At 42.4% G+C, this 25279-nt stretch overlaps 3 protein-coding genes across 5 annotated transcripts; 1 reads left to right on the plus strand and 2 right to left on the minus strand.

Moving 5' to 3' along the window:
• Window positions 1–119: 119 nt before the first annotated feature.
• On the minus strand, window positions 120–5157 carry lamp1a (lysosomal associated membrane protein 1a). Its single transcript, XM_015953402.3, has 9 exons — window positions 4830–5157; window positions 2032–2138; window positions 1729–1948; window positions 1478–1639; window positions 1176–1384; window positions 965–1090; window positions 821–887; window positions 579–746; window positions 120–452 (listed from the first exon to the last, which is right to left on the minus strand). The coding sequence occupies exons 1-9, from the start codon at window positions 4882–4884 to the stop codon at window positions 313–315; spliced, it is 1254 nt and encodes a 417-aa protein (XP_015808888.3). The 5' UTR covers window positions 4885–5157; the 3' UTR covers window positions 120–312.
• An 828-nt stretch (window positions 5158–5985) lies between these two features.
• On the minus strand, window positions 5986–15987 carry cul4a (cullin 4A). The gene is made up of 20 exons (XM_070554496.1): window positions 15644–15987; window positions 13408–13523; window positions 13188–13292; window positions 12959–13027; window positions 12794–12867; window positions 12555–12717; window positions 12379–12468; window positions 12166–12248; window positions 11696–11763; window positions 11095–11213; window positions 10822–11014; window positions 10579–10683; window positions 10383–10493; window positions 10046–10131; window positions 9855–9962; window positions 7542–7655; window positions 7368–7473; window positions 7109–7281; window positions 6851–7003; window positions 5986–6770 (listed from the first exon to the last, which is right to left on the minus strand). Exons 1-20 carry the CDS (start codon window positions 15771–15773, stop codon window positions 6675–6677), a joined length of 2262 nt encoding a protein of 753 aa, XP_070410597.1. The 5' UTR covers window positions 15774–15987; the 3' UTR covers window positions 5986–6674.
• tgfbrap1 (transforming growth factor, beta receptor associated protein 1) lies at window positions 12778–24814 on the plus strand. 3 transcript variants are annotated; one of them, XM_015953398.3, is made up of 14 exons: window positions 12778–12885; window positions 16563–16682; window positions 18191–18906; window positions 19141–19335; window positions 19436–19590; window positions 20279–20361; window positions 20885–21065; window positions 21151–21311; window positions 21719–21776; window positions 21863–22006; window positions 22763–22906; window positions 23545–23704; window positions 23791–24242; window positions 24355–24814. In XM_015953398.3, the coding sequence occupies exons 2-14, from the start codon at window positions 16582–16584 to the stop codon at window positions 24541–24543; spliced, it is 2739 nt and encodes a 912-aa protein (XP_015808884.3). In that variant the 5' UTR covers window positions 12778–12885; window positions 16563–16581; the 3' UTR covers window positions 24544–24814. The 3 variants fall into 3 exon arrangements, with proteins under 3 accessions (XP_015808884.3, XP_015808885.3, XP_054588383.2); XM_015953399.3 differs by lacking the exon at window positions 12778–12885 and having other exon boundaries at window positions 16676–16841; XM_054732408.2 differs by lacking the exon at window positions 12778–12885 and having other exon boundaries at window positions 16682–16841; window positions 18196–18906.
• Window positions 24815–25279: the final 465 nt, after the last annotated feature.

The following is a 25279-nucleotide window of genomic DNA, read 5'->3' on the forward strand; positions in this document are numbered from 1 at the left end:
AACTTAAAACAAACAGCTGAATGATGTAATCTAGAGCTTGAACAGCAGAGGCTGAACCACAGCACAGTCCAACTCTCCCACATCTTTGAACATGAGCATCATCAGTCCTCTCACCAGGATAAGTATCTAAGCGCAGCTCTTTTGCTTTTTATTCTTCACAGAAAAAAATAAAACTGCTAGAAGTCACAAACACGCATGCACCCACCATAAAGAACAGCTTCCATTCACTCAAGTTTGTCGGCTCATCCCAGTCCTAAGCTCAGGATTGTTTCTCCACCAGTCAGTCAGAATGAAGGTAAAGGAAGGGCCCTCTCAGATGGTCTGGTATCCAGCGTGGCTTCTCTTCCTTCCTATTAGATATGCAATCAGGACGATGAGAACCAGGCCCGCTAGAGCGGCTCCAACAATGATGGGGATCAGCATCTGGTCCTGGTCCATCTGACATTCCTCCGCTGCGCACACGGGAGGACAAGTCAAAGCATACATCAGATCTTTAAAGGTTTAACTGATCAAACAAACTCGTCCTATTTTAGACGGATCTCTAGAGTTTAGCCTAGTTGAATGAGAATTGTTCATACCTGCAGCAAACTGCTTTGTTGTGACCCCGAACGGCTGCACCTGCAGTCTGAACGTGTTGAGAGAAAAAGCTGGAACCACTCGGAGAGTTTGCTCTGCGTTGCACATAAAGGAGCGTCCCAGTGTGCTTCGCAGATAGTCCAGACTGGTGTTACTGGCTGATAATGGAGCTGAGGAGAGAAAAGATCAGAGTTTTTACATTCATAAGTAAAACAGGCCAAACGGCTCACAGCAGGTGACTCACCACTCATATCAGACCAGTTGGCCAGCAGAACAATCCCACTCAGGTGGTACTTGTTGGATGTGGAGTTCTGTAGATTGGAAGGAGGTTTGGTTACACTGAGGAATTGTTTGCTCCACAACAAATAAACCAAATATTCAAAGCTACCATGGTGAAGATGAAGCTGAGTGTGGTGTTTTGATCTTGTGTCAGAACCAAAGTCGCTCTACTGGCTCCACATGATCCTGATGAGCTCGTTAGATTTGGAGTCAAGTTAAATAACTCTTGCACCGTCTGGAAAACGTAAACGGCTCTTTAAATTAAAATATTTAAGATTATCATTAAAATCTGCATGTGAGTGGTTCTTTCTACACGTTACCTTATTTTCAGACTGAGAGAAGTAAGAGACATTGAGCTGCAGTCCCATTTGGGCCAGGAGGCACTCTGTGCCGTTGATATTCCTCACAGAGTAGGTGCCACGTTCAGGAGTTCCTGGTGGAGGGCGTGGAGGAGCTGTTGTTGTAGTGGTAGCAGCAGTGGTGGTTGTAGGGGGAGCTGTTGGAGTTTGATCAGCTGTGCACACACTTTCTGTGAGACGTGTGATAAACCAGAGCATGATCAGCTTTAAAGCAACAGATCGATCTTTAAACGCTGCTCAAATAGAACAAGAGCAGTTTTTACCAGCTGGACTCAGATCGTTCCCTGGCATGTAAGCCTCCAGTCTCATATCAGAGAAAGTGACAGCAACTTCAAGTGCTCTGATGGTGGTGGGACTCACGCAGCGGTAGGTGGTGTTGATCGGTGCCCAGATCCCAACAGAAGCATTCGTCACAGAGACCACACCTGGGACACACGATGAAAATGTACTACTTGGTACATGCTTCATATTTTGAATCAATACAGGTAGAGTGTTGCTGAATGTGTGTCCTCACCTGAGCTGTTTGCTTCAGGAAATAATGAAAAGTCGCTCAGATTGTACTGCAGCGTCAGGTTAGTGACGCTATAAACGCTCCCATTGGTTGAGAAGCTCAGTCCAATGGCATGGCCGGATCCAAACGCTGCCACCAGCCACGGAGCGCTGCCGCTTCCGCCGCAGGAGCTCTTAGCTGTGTCCACTAAGGTTGAGTTGGGCAGAGAGACCATAACTGTCCTCTGAAGGAAAGATGAGTAAGAAAATGATTAATTTAAAAGAAGTGATGAAACTTTTAAATAAAATGCGAATGTTGTGTCCTTACTGTGCCGTTAGAGGTGTTGTATGTGACGGAGAGGGATGCAGACAACTCTGCTTTAATGCAGGTGGAGTTCCCATCTTTCACTTCAAGAGTAACAGCCTGGACACAACCTGTCATTAAGTGATGAGAAATATTTAAAAGCAATTTTATCAAAGTGTCAATAAAACTGAATTACAATACTTGAAATATTTACAAAATCACAGTGCAAATTTAGACACATCTTTATGTTGGACATCTTAGTGATTTCATGTGTATGAAGCAGTTTTATGATCTGGGTTTCCTTCATTTAATCAACAGATTGAAAATCTTTGACCCCAAAAGGAAAACCCTCGGACATTAAAAGAAGCTAGAAAGTCCTTACATGTATCGCTTGGTTCTCAAAAACAAGTAACTTTGTTAGTATAGCTCTTGTTGACATGATCTCAGCCAAAGGCAAACCAACCAATTGTTGTGAAATCTATATAGTCTTCTTTAGCTTTTTCCCCTTTTTATTATTGCCATTTAAACAATTAGATACGCTGCAGCTACATTTAAGAGTGATAAAGAACCGGTGACAAAATTAACTGTCCAGTGCAATTATGTGCCAGACCAAAATATCTAGCTAGACAGAATGTATAGATGACAGCAGGGGCCACTGTAACATGACACCAAGTCCTGTAAACAAAAACAAGGTTCCGTTCACACAAGCCACCACTAGAGGTCAGCAAAAAGCTAAAACAGCCCAACTTGGTGATAACTGATAACTCTTCACTTTTTGAGGAGAAAGGTGCTGCTCTGCTTCACACAGGAACATGTGCTACTGCTAAAAACTGAGCAACGAGGCATTTTTGTTACTAACCTGGCAATGTTCACACACAGCAGGCTAATTAAAGCTGCTATACACTCAGAAAACTTAAATCAGCGTGCATAACAGTGACAATCAGTGATAATGGCTGTAACTATCTAGCACATTCTTTGAAATACGTAGGAAGTATACAGTAGTCAAGATCTGTAAAACTTTCAGTTCTGTAGCTTACATCCGTACAAAATTATCCCACATTTCATAACATGGTCACAACAGCATTGCGCCACTTTCCAGAATGTCTAAAAAACATTTGTTAGTAGAAAAAAACTGTTAGAAACAGGAAGAATCAAACTTTACTGCAAACGACAAAATCTGATTAAGTCAGTGGAGTTGATGAGCTTTGATTTCTATTTCTGCTTCTATTAAGCAGCTTGAGTTTCAAGCTTTCACACACCCTTTCCATGTTCGACTGTCAGATCACTTCTCTTTTCAGTTTACACAACACTGAGATCTAGTCATGGGAGAAAGCTCTTATGTGTACAAAGTATGAAGCTGTAAACAGCAAACCAAGCAATTATCAGATAAAACTGCATCGCTCACTTGGGTGGCGAGGACGTGCTGGTGCAAGGAAGCAGAAATTCACAAGTTCTCTAAGGCTATAGTGTAGAAAACAAAAGTGAAAATAGTTAGAGACCACAGTGTTCATGTCTGAGGTAAACTGTAAAATTATTCATGCTGCAAATGTGCTGGCTTGGGTTTTTGCATCAGCAACAAGAGCGTGTGTGTGTGTGTGTGTGTGTGTGTGTGTGTGTGTGTGTGTGTGTGTGTGTGTGTGTGTGTTCAACTGAATTCATCTAGTCATAACGTAATGCTGTCAGTGGACACCTCCAGAGCTGAGTTCAAAGGCATCATGGAAGTCATGTGAAGCTCTCAAATGACACGACAATGAGGGCAATCCGACGCTCCACAACATTAACAAAACAACGTTTGAACAGAAGGAAATTTGAATTAAGTCCTGGGGCATTTCAGGTAACTCATGGGGAACGTCTAACACTCACTGTGGTCTTTTTTTTTTTTGGTAAAAATTACATTACATAATAAATGTAAAAATGATCCTACATTCCAACCAGGAGACCCCAGGTGGCCACCTTCAGACTACACCACTGAATTATTTACCCTTCCAACATCTGTTTTGCATTTTCAGATTAATACATTTCAAAATATTCAATTATGTAGGACTCGAACAAGCAATATGTAAATTGTGAACATGAAATGAAAATACAGTTATACAAATAGATTATTAAGGCTAAATGCCTACTGGTTTTATAAATGGTGAATGGATTTACAAACAATATTACAAATAGGTTAAATCCGTATTTATGTAGACTGTCCCCAAATTAGATTACACACACACACACACACACACACACACACACACACACACACACACACACACACACACACACACACACACACACACACACACACACACACCTTAATAGCAGCCAGATAAAAACGTGTTCAATTAAATGTTCCTGAATCAAATACTTCCATATGATCCCCTTTACACTCCAAACAATAGATTTGCTCGATTAACAGCTAAATCGGCTTTTCAAACAATTAACAGGTTCTCATAGACTTTAGTGATGTGTTAATAATATATAACACCTTATCAAAATAAAAAACACAGATACGTAGTCATAATTGACCAGTAATACAGGAAAGTGTTATTCATCTGACACCCTTTATGTACTTCCGTTTTAAGATGTAACCATTGAACTAATTTCAATGAATTAAACATATATGTTATAATACACTTTTATCAAAACTAGAGCTAGGCCACATGTTGAAACACTTATACTTGGTAAATGGTGCAAATGGTATTTGAATATTTAAAAAATGTGTCAAAGTGGATGTTGAGTCATGGGGCTTCTGGTCCCAACATCAGCTAGTTGACGTCACAGCTGACCCACGGTCGGTCCAACACAACGTCGCCTTTAACCGCCGAAACACTCACCTAGAACCGCAAAGCAGACTATGAAGAGTGCGGAGAAGCACTGGCAGCCCTTCATACTTAAAGTCAAGGTTACAACTTCGTCGAAATAAAAAAAAATGCCCAGAGATGTCGTCGTTGCAGGAACAGGTGGGTCCTTAATTGCACTTGACTTCGCGGACCGTTAGCTCAAGTTAAGAGACAGCTTCCGGTAGTCGTCTTTTATCTTCCTCTGCTGCGTTAAGCTGAAGAAGATGGGAGTCGTTCAGGCTCGTCCTGTGAGTGGAAATTACTAGAAACTGTGGTTTGGTGTGGATCTCACTCAGCCGAGCTGTGTGAATAAAACCCCGTCTCGGTCACGTGAACGGGCTGGCTTTAGAGCAACATGGTCACGTGAGCTACCCCCCAGTCAACACTGGGACATGCCTCCAAAATATGAAGTAAAACGACACAATTGTCGCAAATGTGTGCTGCAGCATTACGGTAATTATTTTGTTCCGTTTGTTGTTCCAGAAAATATGTTAGTGATGTGACACGTTAACACAACTTGTGGGACATCTGTTACTGGGTGGGAAAAAAACTAATAAAAAAAATTGTGCCTCAGAATAAATATCACAATCAAAACGACAACTTCTCACACATAGGGCTTTTTAATTTAGATCTAAAACAACCAACATGCATGTTTTAGACCCTCTTGTTTACTTCAGGATAAATATGAATTGATTTAAAACATATGTTACTGGATTTATTAGAAACAAATGTCGACTTTAATTTGCAGTAGTCTGTGCAGTGCAGGCTGCAAAGAGCATGTGTTGTGGCCAGTCAGCTGACACCCTCATCAATTCACGAGGCTGTGCAAAACCCCAAAAGGAACGCAGAGGCTGCTTTAATGCCACAGTCCCAAGTATTAGCAGGGCTCTACTACATTCTTACTACACAGTTCGACAGATTTTTATCTGCAGATTTACTGTTTTTTTTAACTAACTTTTGCATCCTTCTTCCCAAAAGCTGTAAATTCCCTGCTGTTAATAGTGAGTCTAGACACAAGCCATTTCAGTTTCACTTCCATCTTTCCTTAAAGAAGAAATTTGAACAGAAAATTCACCATTAGTAGTGTTGTGTGGTGGTGTGGAGCGGAAGACAAGATAAGTCAAACAGCTGGTCAAATGCAAATCATTCATACAGTCATCAAATATCCACTTTATTCAAAACCACTTTCTGCACTCTGACGCAGAATACAATCCGATCTACAAAATAACATCAGCACGAGACATTGAACAGTTTGGTCAAAACTTACAGGATAGCCAAAGTAAAACCCAGAGCAGCTGGCATCGGTGTTACAATCTCAAGCCTCTCTTCAGCTGCTTCTCTAGCCAGGCAACCACTCCAGTCAGCTCACAAGTTTGGACAGACATTCAAAGTCAGAAGATTTCAAACAAAAATAAAACTCACACTCATAAAACTCATGAAAATAAGTGATGGTGGACAATTTGTGATTTAGAACGACAAGAGGAAGGAAACCAAATCCAAAACAACATAAAATGAACAAACAGAAAAGTGCTAGTTAATTTTAGTAGAGTTTTGCATTTGCAAATCTGTAAGTCATAAAACCAACCAATGGCAACCCCGATCTCCTCTGCAGCCCACTCTCAAGAGTCCTATAGATTTCTCAGCATGGGAACAGCACGGCTGAGTCTCTCGTCTGTCATCTGGACGCCCTGTCCAGGACTGTGAATGAAGAGAAAGATGGGCAACAGAGGAGAGGCGCATGGCTGAGTGGGCTGTAATCCTGTGGTGTGGGGGGAGAGAGGGTGGTCAGCTGTGCGCTTGCAGTGTGTAAAGCACGGCAGTGGCAGCAGCAGCGTTCCCTCAGGCAACATAGTGATACTGGTTAGGAGTCTCCTTGTCACGCTCCATGTAGTCTCTGTCTATGAGCGACTCGATCCGCTTCTTCAGATCCCCGGGCTGTCCAGAGGTTAGTGAGAGAGGTGGTAATCAGTTTTAGAGAAGTAAAGAGTAGGGAGCTCTAATGTTTAATAATTCACCTTGACAGGGAACTTCAGCTGGTTGTAGAGCTCTGATACCAGCAAGTTGTGACTCAGGATCTTCCTCATCTTCATGATGCGCACAACAGCTGCATCAATCTGATACTGCCTGTCCTGAAACACACGCTCCGTAGTGCTTACCTGCTCCTCTACCTGTAAAAGTACAATAAACTCCAATCATTCTTGTTTGTCATTAAACGGTTAGTAAGAAAGAAGAAAGCCAAGTTAAGAGGGAAGAAAACAAAGTTTTTATTTTACCGTTTCCTTCATTTGAATCTGGTTGATCTTGATGCGGAACAGTTTGTGTTTAAAATCGTTGTTGAAGTTGAAACGATCTCCGTCTTCCACGTCTTTCCCTCGAGGGTTCTTGTTGAGAACGCGGGCTTTCCCACAAGCCAGAGACTGCAGTGTGCGCTTGAGCTCCATTTCCTCTGTGCAGGACAGCAGAGAAGGACAGCGTGAAGCAGCAGATACTTATCCACAACTGGATAGCTGCATGTCTAAAGACGTATGTAACCTATTCCAGTGGCTGTGCGGATCTCCTCCATGCCAAAATCCTCCCCCTCGTTAAACATGAGCAGCACCAACGTCTGAAACAAGGAAACCTGCAGCTCCTTCTTGCCCTGCAGGACACAGCAGTGTTTACAAATGCAGATCAGAGGCTGGTCTACGTCCAGCTGGGCAGCCTTACCTCTTTAAACTCTGCCTTTAGCACAGAGTGGCCCAGTGTGGGCTGCCACTGCAGCTTCCTCCCACTGTGCTTACTGAGGTAGAATAGCTTGAACACCTCCTGGAGTTTCACCATCTAACAGAAAGAGACAGATGTTTACTGTTTGCTGGCATTTCCCCCAAAGACAGCCTGTTAAAAAGCATGATTTTATCTATGTAAACACAGTGAAACTAAAGGTTATTTTTTTGTTTTCCTCAATAATATTATAATTTCAAAGATTGGGTTCTACTTAAAGGGAGACTAGGCAGTTTTGGCTTGCTTTTAGCACCCTCTAGTCTAGTGTCCGTTTAGTGGAACCAAAAGCAAAACGTATCTCCTCCATTTCCATGATGTAGTTCTTTTTTAAAACACAGAGCAGTTCTGTTGACCTGTTTTCCTGCTATGTTTCGTTTGCGGCTGCAAACCTCCCCAGGCTGACGCCAATGGCGGCGCCACCCCCAAACACCCCCACCCCCCCCGGTTCACCGGCGGGCAGCAGAGGACGTCGCCGCCCTCCCTCCCCCGCGTATCTCCTCTATGTGCGTTTGTCTTATTGACACCTTAAGCTAAGTGCTGAAATGTCTCCCCAGCCTTCATTAATTTCTACGGGAGCATTTCATCACTAAATTAAACAAATCAGCTGTGTTGATGATCCAAAACCAGGCCCCCACAATGCGGCTCTAAAATTGGTCTCAACCCGGAAGTACCAAAAATTGCAGTTCCACCCTCATCCGCTGGGGGCTGGTGTCAGAAGCGAGCAAATCCTCATGACTCCCATGTTAAAAATACCAATTTCACAGCAGAAATAAACATGTTTACAGCCTGGTACCAAAACATGTTTTTTGTTTAAATTATCTAGTTTACACTCATGACAACTCTGAGGGGGGTGAATTTTTTCTCACTCTTCTGTTTAAGTGTATTAAAAGCCTAAAATTCTGTATAATTAATGAGCATCTGACCCACGAGCCGCCGCCTCAGACCCACGTGACCAGAGCTAGCTCCGTGGAAAGGCCTCAGTAGAGCCTCGGTCGGGCTTGGAACTGCTCCGGCATTTTGAGTCTCTCTGTTTGTGTATTCTTTTTTGGATATTATTTGTGCAATTGTTGGACAAAATGACTTGCTGTGGCATTAATTGCACTAATAGAGCGTCCAAGGAGTCTCCCCTTCATTTTTTTCGGTAAGTAAAATTATATTTATGTATTTTAGGTCACTGCCGAGCTGAGCTTAGATTTTAACATGTACTGTTTAACCATGAAATTCAAATGTAATAGGGTAAACCCCAGTGCATTTAACATAATGCTAAACTTTAGAAAATGGGTTGAAATATAACATGTTTGTGGAGCTGGGTTCCGACTATCGGCTTGTGGAGGTCTCGGGAGACCTCTGTGTTCCACCCGGTTTTACCCAGCGGTCAGCCCGGCGTATCTCTGACTGAGAAGCTCTGGTGTTGTGCACAGTTAACCCCGGTTGTAGCTAGGTTGCTACCTCCGTTAGCCTAGCTTCCACCTCCGCGTTAGCTTTGGGTTAGCTTCAGGTTAGCTTGTAGCTAGTTCGACCGGGTCTCGTCAGTTGATCCCAGCCTTACAGTCCCACCCTCAGCTCCTCCTCTCTTCCCTTTTGTGGAATTGTCTGGGCTTGACAGAACCTGTGACACGGTCAAAATGGCGGTGGTGGCCACCTCCCATTTTAGCACAAAAACTTGTTATTGGAGCCTGTGGAAACCCATTGTCCAATATTTATATGTCGATGTCCAAAACATGCAGGAAACTGACTGCAGTGGCCGGGTATGTCAGCCCAGACCCCCCCCCCCCCCCCCCCCCCCCCCCCAAAAAAAGTCCAACTGACTAGCCTGGCATTCTGAAGTTGCAAATGCAGAGACTGGTGGGGGTCTGAGTGTTATTTCATTAACTCTGTAAACCTGTAAACTGTGATTTCAACACATACTGGCACAAGAAAATGATTTTAAAGTATTTAAAAGTTGCGTAGTATGCCTTTGAAGGGATATTTGAGTCATTTTGAGGTGTTTCTGTGTCAGTTGCAATTACCATCTTAACCATTGTAGACAGCTTCCTGAATGTCCTCGGGTTGGGGACCTGGTGTTTATAACAGGCTGATGAGGTAACCACTAGCCATGAGCTCATCAGCCTGGTAGGTTGTAAGTACTACGTTTGCACAGAATAAAAAGTAAAAATGGCTAAGGAAAAAAAAAACACCTGTTCCCATGACTTCAGATGTGTTTTAGCTGCAGGTGTGTGAAGAATGATAAGACCAGCATGCAAACACAGTGATGCTTACCTCTGAGGGCAGGTGGACCTCCATAGGAGTGTATGAAGGCCAATAACCCATAGTGAGGATGTTGACAGTGAGTTCTATGTTGCTTGGCTCACTCTGGTTCTGCATATACTAAGATAAAAATAAAACTTACTATTATAAATGAGCTATAACCACAGTAGCAACACTTTTGTGTCCTCAGAGATTTCAGCTACCTGTTTAAACTGGATCATGATGTCTTTAGACAGCTCCATGTCCTTAAACATCCCCTCAAGCTTGCTAGTAAACGCTGCTCCACATTCTGCAGGAAGTCAAAACCACGAATGTCACAGCTAACATGTTCTCACAATACCTCGCTGTCACACCACACAATATCACGCTGAGACTCGACAGCACACCCTCGGATTACTGGACTACATCCTCAGCCCCATCTAAACCCTTCAGCTCCTCGTTCATTCTATAAATGCAGTGAAGTCTGCGTCCAAATTGTAACGTAGAACGATGACTGTAAATAAAGAAAACAAAAAACAGGACCGAAGGCGAGAGACTCACCATGTTTGAGTTTGGAGAGCATGGACTTCTCGGCATCAACAGAGGCGCTCTTACCAACTAGTAAACGTTTGGCCAAATCCTTCTTATAAAAAGCTTCAAACACATCTTTGCCTGTTTGGAGGGGAAAAAAGTCAACAAGTCTTTCAGACTTATCACACACACATTCATATACTATCCAAACAGAAGGGTGACCGACCATGTATGAAGCGGAAGATGATCATGATCTTGTCCAGGATTCTTTCCAGCTCCTCTTCAGTCGCCTCCTTGTTCCCAGCTCTCAGCTTAGAATCCACATATTTAGCTGGACGAAGGACAAGTTGTAAAAGATGTCATTAGAAAGAGGAACCACTAAAAACCAATACAAATCCGTTTGGGGAATGTCACTCAAAGAAAAAAACAACTATTCTTTGAGTTTGGAGAGCAGACTGGCCTCATGTACCAATGAGTTCAGCTGGCTTGTTGGGCCTTTTGTTGATAAACGTTTCAAACGCCTCCTTCATGGCGTTGATGAAAGCCTCATTTCGTGCAAAGCAGCTCTGCACTACATTGTCCATCTTGTCCTTAAAGTCCAGCAGGTCCTGGACCATGTCCTTGTCTTTCTCTGGTGTGCATACAATCTCTCCACCAAATGACTGCAACCAGAAAACGCATGTATTCACATTTCTCAGACATAACGAGACTAAGCTACGTTAGTCTAGTTTATTACATCTACCTTGATGTAATCCCTCCAAAACTGCAGCAGAGTAGGAAGTCCTCCCTTCCCTTTGCTGAAGAGCTGGTAGAGGAGAGTCAGCTCGGTAACACGATTCTCATCTAGAAGATTACTTAGACCTGGAATGAAAACAGCCATGAAGGCATATGACTGCATGTGTAATTGGATTTTACAGACTGGCACGGACATAGCAGCAAACCTTCAATGGTTGAGCTTTACCGCCAGATCAAATTAACTCATTAGGAAAAAGCTAAAACAAACAAACCCAGAAGGCCAAAAGAAACAAACCCTAAACAACGGAGCTCAATAGAAAGTTTGTTTAGTCAATTTGTTATGGTTTCTGATTTATGAGGTTCATAAAACGTGTAAAACAATTAACTAGAGCGAGATTTATGTAAACAGACAGAGCTTTCTTTAAAAATGATTGGCTGTAAACAGAGTTTTGGGAATTTGACTGCTGTGTTTCACAAGGAGGACATTATATTACATAAATTCAACCCAGCTGGACCAGTTATAGGCGATACATCCACATCAGCACCACTTCTGAAGAATCTCACACGGCTTCACACCATCGCTTATCTTCTGACAATAACAGATGTACCTTTTTGCAGGATTGCAGTCATATGTTCTCCTAAAAGCTGTTTCTCAATGCAGTTAATGAGAGGTTTCCTGTGAATTGAGCAAAAAGAAAACACAAGAAAGAAGGAAAACTAAGTGTGTGTAACAGGAAACAACAGATACACACACAATACTGTACAGTTTGGAGAAAAGGATCGTCTACAGCAGACATCTGTGATCCAAGGTTTTGTATACAAGAACATCAGAATGAACTAATTTAGTCTATCAAATCGGAAAAATATCCAACCTGTATTATTATTTATTTAACCGTGTTTAAAGACTGTAAAAATATGTTTGCTTCCATATTGATGTGTGTCGACTCTGGTTTCTTCTGTGAATTTTGGTCAGTTCTGATTAATCTCAAAGAGCTAGAATTATCAGAAAATATTTGCTCCAGGGTCTAAGCCTTGCTAAAGGGTGAATAAATCCTGCTGTGACAGTTCCAGATCTTACTGAGTGCTCTGGTCGAGGTAGCTCATGATTCGGTCATTCTCCTCCTCTAAACGTCGAGCCACATGGTGCAAGTATTCTGGTACCTGCACGAGCACGCACGCACGCACACACACACACACACGCACACACACACACGCACACACACGCACACACTGCTAATTCACAATTTACTTTAACCGCATGATAAACAGACGAATTTATCATCTCACTCACGTCTCTCTCCTGCATCAGCCGTTGTCCCTCAGCTGCATAGAGACGATTTGTCTCAGTCAAAAATCTCTCCTCAAACGAGTCTCTATAAACCTAAAATGTTTTTGTTAGGTTAGATGATTTGTTGGAAAATAATCTTCCTGTGCATTTACAGATGTGATAAACTGGAGATGGTGTACCTGCAGGTCTGACAACATGCCCAGTAAACTCCGGAGAAGGCTGCGATCAATGGTCTCGCCGTTGCGCTCCAGCTCTATCTGCTCCAAAAGTCCCTCCACTGTTCGCTTCTGAACAGCAACATCGCTCACGATGTGGGTGCGGAACAGTTCCAGCCCGGTGTCCCTGCAGCACATGAACAGCATCAGCTTCCTGAGAGCATCCTGACAGACCGGGAAAAGCTCAAACGAGCCGAGTTTACCAAATGGAGGGGAGCAGAGAGTTCTGAAGCACATAGGTACGATCCAGGAAGAGAAAGATACTTCGGATCATTATCTACAAACAGGGACACAGGTTGGTTCATTTATGCTTTACTGACATTTATTCTACAGTTTTTATATGGAAATCTATCAGACGTTGCACTTACAGTTTGCCTGCAGTGGTCCTGCCAGCATCGATTCATTCGCTTTAGGAAGGAAAGGTTGTCCAGAGACTCTGTGAGCTCCAAGTTGAGGAAAAAACGTCAAATTTATCAGAAGTCTGAGTCGAGTTTATGGTCATCTGATGGTAGAAATAGTCAAATATGTCTTAAGCTGTAAACATCTGAGCCACACTTGGGGTTAGTCTGACACGACTGAGCACAAGTCAAAAGGATATTCTCTGAACTGATGGATCTGGGCCTGAACGTGATCTTCACAGACTTGACGCAGCTGTTTGTAGAGTGTGGGGGAAACTTTATAGGAGCACAGGTTCTCCACCGCCTTTCAGTGACATATTTCATCACAGACAAGAAGAAAAAATAATAGACATGTTAGCAGCTGACACGATGTCACATGTCTAACCCAAAACTGAGCTTGTTTGTTTTAACAGACAAACCTGGTAGAGCTCTTCCAGGTTGTACTTAATGGAGGTGCTGTTCTGGATGGCTCCTACTGCGTCTCGAAGCTTCAGCCACGTGTCTTCTGTGTAGTTCTCTGATAGCTTGGGCCTATCTGTAACCAAAGCAAAGCAAAGGTTGCACAATTTATAAAGAGAACATCATGAAATGACAAGATAAGGCGTGTGTTTACCACTAATCGATTGACTGATTGATTTGATTGATTTGCTTTATTGTCATTGCACAAAAAACCCACACTGTAATTTTGACAAAAAAATCCCTTTGCTTGGCAACCCGCAAGATAAAAATGTGAGACTATAAATTGTAGCCTTAAAAATACTTATTATAAATCAATGAATAGTTCAGTGCAAATTATAAATTGCAGTATACTTAAAAAATAATCTTTCACTTGGCGTTCAATAATCAAATACTTATCACTTGTAAGTCGCTTTGGACAAAAGCGTCTGCTAAATACATAAACCTAAACATAAATACTCAAAGGTTTGAATGAATCACGCTTAAAATAACAATAATTTCTACTATCTGAAACATTATTTTCAGCTTCAGTAAACTGTCACTTCCCTTCTTTCATGTCATTTTGGCACTGACCTCATATAAACTAAGTGTTTTCATCCTGTTGGTGTGGGTCATGAAACACCAGGTGGAAGATTTTATAAAATAAAATTAACTTTAAAATGATCAGAGTTAAAACTCTTCAAAACAAACGTTGTTTTGTAAACATTTAACTAATCTATGCTCCATCTGATTTGAAAACATGTATGATAGCTTTGATCAATCTAGCAGTCGATCTACGCTCCTACCCTCACCTATGGCCACAAGCTTTGGGTAGTAACTAGGGATGTGTATTGGTGAAATTATAGCAATACGATACTTATCACGATACAGGGGAGGCGATATAATATCTCACGATACATTCAGTCAGACGATATTAGTGATATTTTTAGACTGAATTTATTGTAAGAAAATTCATTAAACAGTCCAAACTGATACTGAACATGTTTAACATGAGTTATCTGAACCATAATAGAGGGATTTACATTTCAATGGTGGAAACAAACCCTTTGCACACTGCTGCCAACTAGTGGTCGGCGTTTGAATTGCACCAAAAGAAAAGTAAATACGCAAATGTTTGCGTGTAAATTCTTCCAAAAATTAGAGACACAGCTTTTGAAAATCAATACAATATTGCAGGAAAAATATCACGATATATTGTGATATCAATATTTTCTATACACGGCTTTTAAGTATTGATATAACATCGCTGGAAAAAATATCCTGATATACTGCCATATCGATATTTTTTATATCCCTTGTAGCAACCAAAAAAACGAGATTGTGGATACTAGCGGCCAAAATTTGTTTTCTCCGCAGGGTGTCTGGGCTCTCCCTTAGAGATAGGATGAGAAGCTCAGTCATCCAAGAGGAACTCGGAGTAAATTTGCTGCTCCTCTACATCGAGAGGAGCCAGTTGTGGTGGCTCGGGCATCTGGTTAGGACATCTCCTGTACGCCTCCCTGGTGAGGTTTTCCGGCATGTCCAACAATGAGAACACCTAAAGGAAGACCCAGGACATGCTGAAGGGACTACATTTCCCATCTGGTCAGGGAATGCCTTGGGATTTCCTTAGAAAAGCTGGCCCAAGTTAGCCTAGTGAACTAGACCAAATTCTTGCTTTGCAAAGTTTGCAAATAATACATTTATTTAGTCTGGCTTGCCAGGCTAGGCCCAAGTGGCTGGAGAGAGGGAAGTCTGGGCCTCTCTGTTTAGGCTGCTGCCCCCGTGACCTGACCCCGGGATAAGCAGACAAAAATGGATGGATGGATGGATGATAGCTTTTCAACTACACTGCAGAAGTACATGTCAAATTAATTAGATCAGTAACAAAACAATGAAAGGTCTAAAATGATTTTAGTATCGAAAAGTCATTAAAATGCCTTGTTTTGACAGAATTTTGGCAATAAAGTAACATTTGTTGGAATTGTTATAAAAATGCAGGTATTTGGTACTACAATACAAATCTGTTTATGGCACAAAAATAAAACTTTAACAGTGCATCAAGTAGATCAAATACATTGCACTCCCTCCCAAGAGATGTGTCATACAGAAAAGCCTTTCAGGGTGTTATTTTATCAAATGAGAACAACCTTTTTGATCTCCATGGTTCCAGTAACGATGCTGCTTTACGGCAAAAAGAGAAACACTCAGGGACAGTACCTTTAAAGTTTTTGATCACTAGTTTCTTTGAAGCACCAGTTTTGCTGGACGTCCTGGTCATCCCGTTGGTGCCGTGCTCCGTTAGCGCGGAGAAGCTGGCCCGCTTGTCCTGTCGGGTGTCCTCTGCCATTATCAGATTAGGCTTAACGCTGTATGGTTCAACTGATTTTCTAAATTACTGCTGGATTGTTCTGTTTTCACCGTCTCTCAGCTGAGCGAGACGTCTTTGGTTAAAAGCGCAGAAAGTTAAAAGTCCATTTAAAACTCAATAACAGGCGTGCAGTGGCCGAGCTAATCAGGAAAAAAACTACCGAACGCTAAGTAAACAGAGAGCGTGCTAACAGTGTGTTATCTAAAACTGCAACACACTTCAGCAAACAGTTCTCGTCTCATTAGCAATACTTTAGCGATGCAGACTATCCATGCCGATGCGGGCTAATTGCAGGTTTTACCCCGCTTTGTTACCGTATCATGCGAAAGTACACGGGAGCGTAAAAGCGACATTGTTAGCGTTGATTTAAAACAGTCACGTTATTACTGGATGCTGTCTTTACCACTTAGCAAGCTAGCATAACAAAATGGCTTTTCTCAGCCAGTTTAGCTGGACAGGTGCATCTTGGGTGAAAAGCAGTCGAGTTGTGTTCAGAGACAGTCGGGATTTGTAGAATTAGTCACGTTTTTGTTGTTTATTTTATCTTATGTCTCAATGAGTTAAAAAAATGAAAGGTAATGTTAATATGTACTATTCATAGATTTGGAACTTTCAGTTTACTCAACAGAAGAACTAATAAACAATGAAGGGGTGTTTCACATAATGCATTCAGTAGTATAGAATGTGTTTCTTATATGTGCGTTTTTTTATTGTTTATTTTGTAAATGTGTTCTTGTTTCACCCAATGGCCTCCCATATTTTTCTCAGCGTCGTATTTTTTGGATGGATGGATCTGAACACATTTCCGCCTTCGCTGGTCGCCCTTGAACGCACCTCGCCAGGGTTCAGCGCAAATGGGCGGTGTTTTCACGCCAGGATAAGGAAGACGTAAGTCATCTTACCTGAGTGTGTTTCGGCGCCTGCTTGAGCACCATGGCTACGTTTATGTTAAGATTTAAAAGCATCTCGTGGTAGCTATCACCCGAGCAGTAACGATCGCCTGTTGGTGGTGGTCCGGCCCCCAGCCTGCCTTCCCCAGCTGCAGCGGTAGGTAATACTGGCTGCTTACACCGACAGCTCCATGGACAACTCGGTGGGGAGTTGGTCCTCACAGCATCGTTTTACGGGAAAGGAGGGCAAATCGAAACTGCACTATTTTCTCAGCTTCAGCCACAAAACACGTTTCGTTTGAACACAAAATAACTTGTAGTAATTCTTGCTCGGCTAGAATTGCCAAATGTAGCTTCCCAGCATTAGCTTCGGTGAACGCAAGCTAATGGTTGCTTCACTGAAGCTAACTAGCCTTGAATGCAAATGACTGCGACTTCCCCGCACTGTTAGGAGTTATGTTTAAAAGCAGCGTTTGAGGAAAATTATTTTACCAGATAACTTGTTTCCGTTTTGTTTTTCAGCAGTTTGATGTGGGAACCCATCTGGTGCTTGTTTTGAAACATTAGGTGTGAAGTGTAGTTGAAACTAGGTTGTAAATATATAAACTAACAGTTTAAATAATATAGGTGCTAAGTAACATGTCTCAAATGCACCCGTGTACACCTGCTGTCGTATTGTGACGGCATGCGGGTATCAGGTATCGCTGGGGTCGTTTCAGGAAGTGTTTATCTGGAAGGCAAATGCATCTAAATCAGTTTAATTTGAGCAGATTACATGTGGTCGGATTACAACAAGTTACTCACACAAATGACCCGTAGGAGCAATGTGTAAATGTTGAAATATGGTTCTGTGTTCACACGTTGAAACTATATGGCAGGGGTAAGTAGGGAACCTTGGACCTGGAGAGCCATTATCCAGCAAGTTTTAGAGGTTTACTTCTTCAACATCACTGATTTTAATCAGCAGGTGATTAACAGGCATCTGCAGAGCCTGACGAGCTGCTGAACAGGTGAACCAACTGTGTTCTGCTAGACCTAACACTGTGGCAACCAAAATGTTAATAAAACAAACATCACACCAAACCAAATGACATATATCCCTGCACTCTTTGTTCCAACGAGTGTGTTTCGTATATTGTCTTTTTCATTTAAAAATATAAACAGTAGCATGAATTAACAAATGTGGGTGCAATTGAGTGGCTCAAAATGAACTCCCTTGTGTGACTCAACCTTGAGTAGACAAATCGTGTTTAATTTCTGGAACTGACTGGATAAAATTGCTTCTATAAATCGTAACCAAACTTGTGAGGGTCCACACTGAGAAATGTCATTCTGAAATATTTTTCAGGAACTTAAATTTACATTAAAATGTCTTGAGTAACCTTGAAGTAGCACAAGTCTTAAAGTTATCTGAGAGAAGGAAGACCTGTGGCGTCCTGTAGCAGTGTTAAAATTATTTAATAAAAGCATGAATTGTGTTGTTGATGTCTGTCTTTTCTCATTCAGTCTAGATGTCTTGTCTGAGATGAGTGTGAAGGCTTTTGAGCTTGTCCCCGCTGTGGAGCGAGACCTCCTCATGGGCGACAAAGCTCGCATAAACATCGAGTGCATTGAATGCTGTGGAAAGCACTTATACGTGGGCACCAATGACTGCTTCATTCACCATTTCCTCCTGGACGAGGTCACTTCTTCTAAAGGGAAACTGACTTACTCGGCCCAGAAGCTGCTCCACAAATATCTTGGACTCAAGAAACCAGTAGCTGAGCTACGTGCTGCTTCGGCTTTGGAGCGTCTGATAGTGCTTTGCGATGGAATAGTGTTCCTTGTCGACATGGTGACACTAGAGTCTGTGCCGTCGGCTGCAGGCGGTGGGGTCCGGATCAGAGGTGTGACTGCGTTCTGTATAAACGAGAACCCGGTGAACGGGGATCCGTTCTGTGTGGAAATGGGCGTACTGTCGTCCAAGAGGAGGACGGTACAGGTTTACATGGTGTTTGAGGACCGAGTGCAGCTGGTCAAAGAGGTGAACACGCCCGAGCAGCCCTGCGCCGTCAGTCTTGACGGATACTTCTTGTGTTTAGCCCTCACCACACAGTATATGATCCTGAACTACAACACGGGAGCGGCACAAGACCTGTTTCCTTACGACAGCGAGGAGAAGAGACCCATTGTGAAGAGGATCAGCAGGGAGGAGTTTCTCCTGGCAGCACCTGGCGGTCTGGGTACGTTTAGAAGATCTCCGTCAGGCTTTAGTATACACGTCTGGAGAATTGGTGGACATTTACCCACACTTTTGTAAATATTGATGTATAATTCATTTTAAAAGATGTCTGCTAAGATTGTTTCTTGATCCGTTTCTTTAAAACATGTTGAATGTAAATATTTGAATTTACAAAATCTCCCATTTTGCTTGACGATGATTTTTTTTTCCCTCCAAAATTTTCTCCCTCATATAGGAATGTTTGCCAATGCGGAGGGGGTATCCCAGCGAGCGCCGGTCAGCTGGTCGGAGAGTGTGATTGCTGCTGCTGTGTGTTTTCCATACGTGGTGGCTTTAGACGAGAACTTCATCACCATCCACAGCATGCTGGACCAACAGCTCAAACAGACCCTCTCCTTCAGGGATGGACAGGTTCTGCAAGACTTTGAAGGTATTCCCATGTGAATGTATCATATTCCTATACATCTGTAAAACGAGGGTCATAACATCAGTTGTATGTGCCGCTGAGAGCTGTGAGTTTTGTGTTTTAGGGAAAGTCATGCTGGCTTCCACCAAGGCTGTTTACGTCCTGGTACCTCTGCCGATGGAGAGGCAGATCCAAGACTTATTGGCCAATCACAGAGTGGAGGAAGCACTCATCCTCACAGAGGGAGCACAGAGAAATATTCCCAAAGATAAGTTCCAGGTAATTACCAGTAAAGCTGGTATCTACTAGGGGTGCAGCGGATCACCACTGATCCGAGATCTACGTGGATCTGTCTCTACAATTCGACATGTGCGCGGTCCGGATTGGTCACGTGGAGGCCTGCGGCGCCACCTGTTCAATCCAAATGAGAAAAGCACAGCGGAGGTCATGTCAGAGAAGGCCATGAGCTTGGAAAACCCATCTGAATGGCTTAAGTACCGAGTATGGTAGCGTTTTTGCTTTCCTGAAAATACAACGATGACGGAAAACTAAACAACATTTCAGAAATTTGAGGAAATTGGTGAAAGCAGGACGTGCAGAGTGAGCGTAGTTATGGCAAGCCGTGTTTTCATTTAATCAACAATCTGACCTTTCTGTTATTCTTACTGTTATGTAAATTTGCAATTTAAGCAGAAAAATCTTGCTCAAAGTGTTCTACAACATAAAGAGAGCAAAACTATTTGCTCTGTTGGTTCTGCTGGTCCGAAGAATAATCCGAACCGTGACTGAAAAACCGTGATCCGATCCGGGAGGGTTTTTTTTTTTTGACCCGTTGCATCACTAGCGTCTGCCAATAAGCTTTTAGTGTTGAAACCATACAAATGGACAACAAAAGCAAACATGTTCATTATTTAAAACCATCAAAAGTGAACGAATGCTGGCTGAATACACACCACATGTTTTCCAGATTTTGCACAGAAGAATCCTTCAGCAGGCAGGTTTCATAAAGTTTGGCCAGCTTCAGTTTCTGGAGGCACAAGAACACTTCAGGTAAGAAATCAGCTTGATTATCTCACAGCAATAGTCTGTATTTACTCTTTTAAAAATCGGTATGAATTTTTTACATCAGTAAACTCAACCAGCGTTATTGGCGTTTAGGCACAAACACCATCAAACGTTTATTAAAATTTAGGGAACTGTTTCATATTTTACCAACTAGATGATTTTCATCAAATAACAAACATTATCTTTTAATTTCCTGGACTAATTACACTCTAAAGTAGTAAAGGTCGTCAATTCCTTCTATTTTTATACTCCGGTTTGTATTTTAATGGATGCCTTTACATCGAAGCTGATCTCCCCTGTTTGAACAATTGTTTGTAGCAACCAAGCTGTGGTTGTCGTCGTCTCGGTGTGTTATCTGTTTAACCATAACCCTAAACCACGAGGCTACAATCTGAATATTGGACAGATTTGAGGTGTTGCATAGTGTGCCATGCTTCCTCCAGTCTCCTGGCCTTTTGATCTTGTTTCCTTTCACTTATGAAAAGTTTTATTTTTTTTTTACTTCCAGAAAGGGTCAGCTAGATGTGAGGGAGCTGATATCCCTCTACCCGCTACTGCTACCGGTCTCCTCCACGTTCACGCGCTGCCACCCTCCTCTCCATGAGTTTGCAGATCTCAACCATCTGGCTCAAGGTGACCAGGAAAAAGTGCTGCAATGCAAGAAATTCCTTATCACCTATTTAGGAGAGGTAACTGGTATAAAAAACACAATTCACCTGATTTTGTTTTAGGTTTAGGTTTTTGTAACTCTAATTTTCTCCTCGGTGCACACAGGTGCGAAGCACAGAGGTGGCGAACGGCTGCAGAGAGGATGTGGACACGGCGCTGCTGAAGCTTTACGCAGAACAAAATCACAACAGCCTGTTGGACCTGCTGGCTTCAGACAACGCCTGCGTGCTGGCAGACTGCATCCCGTGGCTGGAAAAATACCACAAGTGTGTATGCTTTTAGGATTTTTATACCCTTCAGGTTAAAATTATAGCAGATATTTATTTGTAAAAGGCATCATTGTGGAGAAGGTTTCCATGTTAATTATACTTAAAATGAATTTTGTTGTATAAAATATAAAAATGTCCATTTTTACTCTAGTTATTCTAATAATTTAGGATTACTGTAGAAATCAGTACAATTTATTATTAATCCTTGTTTTATTATTACTCGGTTCCCAGACAGATTACCTGGGACTGGATTTAAATACTTTTAATTGTCTCAAATTGTTCATTAAAATCCTAAAAGAGCTTTCATTTGTGTCCAGTTTAATCGAGCTGTTTGTATAACTTTTTACAAATGAACACGATCACAGAGGAGAAGCTTTGCATCATTCCGTTTTCTTCTGTCTCAGATATTTTGCACTCGGGCTGCTTTATCACTGCAATGGTCAGGATTCGGCGGCGCTGCAGGTTTGTGCACCTGGTTTATCGTTGTCACATAACATTCTGCATCAGGCTATGGGTAAGCATTTAAAACATTCTTTTTATTCTTGTAGTTATGGATTCGAGTTGTGGATGGAGAACTGCAGGACTGTACGAGGTCTGATCTGTACGAGTACATCGTGGACTTTCTCTGCTGCACCTCCAATCTGGACCTCGTGTGGAAGTATGCAGACTGGGCCCTTCGGAAGGATCCCAGCGTAGGTTAACAAAAATGTAACTCTGCTGTCTTATTCTTAGTGCAACTTGAGCTTATTTATTTTAACATAAGTGGTCCTGTTCCACACTAAAGAGATATTTGTTCAGTTTTCTGTTCGTAAACATTAATATTGAATCCCTTAAAGCAGCAATCCGAAGTTTTCCTGCTTTCAGGAAGTATGTATGATTTTTTTTTTTTTAAGAAATCCATAAAAGCGATAAAATGTAGGCAATGCGTCAAATTATTTTGGTTTTAGCTATGCCCGACCCATCGAGCCCCATTAGAGATTGGGTGAGACATCTTCATACGCACAGATGTCAATCACAGAGCGTGCACGAGGGTTGGAGGACGTACCTAGTCTGATGCAGAGTTGGTGACATTTCTTATGGACATGAAAGTTCACAAGAAAGTATTTGTGAATATGATTAAATCAATATAACCTGATAATAAATGTAAAGCAACATATGCTTTTCCACTGTTGGCTAGCTAAAGAGGTGTATTCACAAACGAGAGGCGTCTATCGGGCTAAAAAGAATGAGATGAGGTGCGATACCTGTTTCAGCCTCTAGATGGTGCTGTTGGATGTAAAATTATTTCTGCTTCGCGCAATTTTGCTCGGAACAGCGTTTGTTCAAACTTTTACACTATTTTTATATACGTTACCCATCACATCAGATGATTAACATCATTTGCTAATGTGCACTAAGTGGTAAACCTGCTGTTTTCATACCAAACCTCACTTTGGATTCCTTTACAGAAAGGTGTCCACATCTTCACTAAAAGGCCGGCTTTCACAGATCAGTCAGACCTGAGTCCAGACGATGTCATCTCCTACCTGGGAAAAAACCAGCAGGCGCTCCTTCTCTATGTAGAACACCTTGTCCTGGAGAAAAGGATACAGGTACAGAAAACAAAGCACCTTAGGTTAATGATAAATGTGACATATGACAGAAAACCATGATGTCAGCCTTCAGCTGTAACACCGGCAACATGCAGTTGGTTTTCTGTATCACAATAAAACACAGATATCGAATCACGATATAAATTGTTGGTTGCAGAACAATGGAGAAAAATAAAATAGACAAAATGCTTAAATGTGTTTTGTGTGTCTTAGACTTAATCTTCTAGCTGGATGTAACCTGCTGCTCATCTGATCTAGACGCTCCTCTGCAGAGTAGTTGGCCTTGTGAGCTTTTCACTGATTTACTGAAATTTGTTGTCACTGTGGAAAAGTTCAGGGAGACTCATCAACGGTCTCATCAAACCACATCCTGAGTAGGGTTCGGGAAGCAGGTCACATGACAAACGGCAGCTCTGGTCAGCACTTTCAGAGACTTCCTCCTACAATCCTCACATGTGATGTGGGACATAAAAAGGAGCTTGTGAAAACGGATGTTCTCACTCAGCTGTTTTAGGGACGTGTGACGAAGGAAGAAATGGTTTCTTTGTTTGTTTTTTCTCTTTTAGAGAATAAAATGTAACTGTGTTTGGTTTCACTGATATGTAATCAACTTGCATATTTTTTTCTTGTCTACACAGAAAGAAATGATTCACACAAATTTAGCTGTGTTGTATTTGGAAAGGGTTTTATCTTTGCTGTCCAAGTCGCCAACAGACGAAGAGCAGCTGACCAGAGCCAGAGAGAAGCTCCAAGCATTTCTCAGGGAGTCCAGCTTATATCGTGCACGGTTCATTTTAGGTAAACCGAATATCTGAGGATGCATACAACTCAGTTCTTTAGTTTCCACGGAGGAGGTGATTGATTTTTTTTATTTTTCTTATCAGGTAAAATAGACAATTGTGAAAAACTGCTACTAGAGCGAGCAACACTACACGGAAAACTAGAGGAGCACGACACAGCCCTGCACATCCTGGTGCACAAGCTCCGAGACTTCTCTTCAGCTGAGGCCTTCTGCATGTGGGCCTCATCCAGTCGAGATTCTGCCTATCAGCGGCAGCTGTTTCACCTCCTCCTGGGCGTGTATCTGGACGGGAGTCCTCCTGCAGCAGGCGCTGGCAGCAGTGAGCTGCAAATGGCAGCTGTGGATCTTTTAAACCGGCACGGCGAGGTGTTCGATGCGGTTTGTGTCCTACGAATGCTCCCCGATGGCTGGTCACTCCAGCTGCTGCGACCCTTTTTAAACCGAGCCGTCAGGGCCAGCATGCACGCCTGCCGCACCTCCCAGATTGCACTGGGGCTCGCTCACTCTGAGAACCTACAGTTGCTGCATGACCGGGTGAGCTGCACAAAATAAATCTTCTATTTCCTACTAAGGCTAAACTAGATCTTTTTATCTGTTCTTTTGATAATCTGAAGTTTGTAAGTGTTGTGTTCTGATGTTTCTGCAGTTAAAAGAGGTGAGGAAGCCCATTTTTGTGTCGGAAAAGAAGGGATGCCACTTGTGCCACAACACTTTCAGTGAACCGAACGTGGTTTGTCTGCCGGGAGGAGTGCCTGTCCATACACACTGTGTCGCACAGAGAGTAAGAGACTCTCCCACAAAAAAGCGGTTGACTAACAGCAGTAACCACACGTGAGACTAGACGTTCCTCCCGTCCCGTTAGCGAGCAGAGACACTGAACTACAGCTGGACGTTCTTGAGGGTTTGGACGCCTGTGGCCCGATGGAGGAACCAGACACACGGAGCACCACCTTGACGAGAGCGGGCCTTCAGTAAATGTGTCTGAAGAGGGACAGCTTAGTTCCCAGCTTAGTATTTATCCATGAGGACAAAATGAACCACCTTTTCAAACGGTTTAATTCCGTGCCCGTCCCATCTTCACTCGGTTATAAAACCTTTCAACCTGAGTCACTGTTTTCATTACAGAATCATTTTTTGAATCCTGTTACTAATATTTCTGATTCTAAAGCATGAAAAATGCCAAAACTCTTACGGTCCTTGTCTTGTCTGCTTGTGTTGTATTAAATCTGACCTAACGTACACCATGCCTGTTAGGTTTTAAAGTGAAATACTAAAACAACAGAGTTTTGTGTTTGTCTTTCACACTCTGGCCTCGCTGCTGCATTCCCCGTCGGCTATAAGCTTTAATGTTTTTGTATCGGTCCTCTGCTGAGTCTCATCCCAGCAACTATTCGAGTTTAATCAAAATCTCCTCAGTGAAGTTTTACAGGAAGTACATTTAAACACTGAATGTGCTGAAACCTGGACCAGTTAGGACTGGCACAAATAAGTTTTAAATACGTAAAACATGGATGCATGGACGTAATTGGGGGGGGCATGTCCCCCCCCCCCCCCCCCCCCTTTTTTCCAAA

This window comes from Nothobranchius furzeri, chromosome 9 (assembly GCF_043380555.1).
Source record: "Nothobranchius furzeri strain GRZ-AD chromosome 9, NfurGRZ-RIMD1, whole genome shotgun sequence".
NCBI lineage: Eukaryota > Metazoa > Chordata > Actinopteri > Cyprinodontiformes > Nothobranchiidae > Nothobranchius > Nothobranchius furzeri.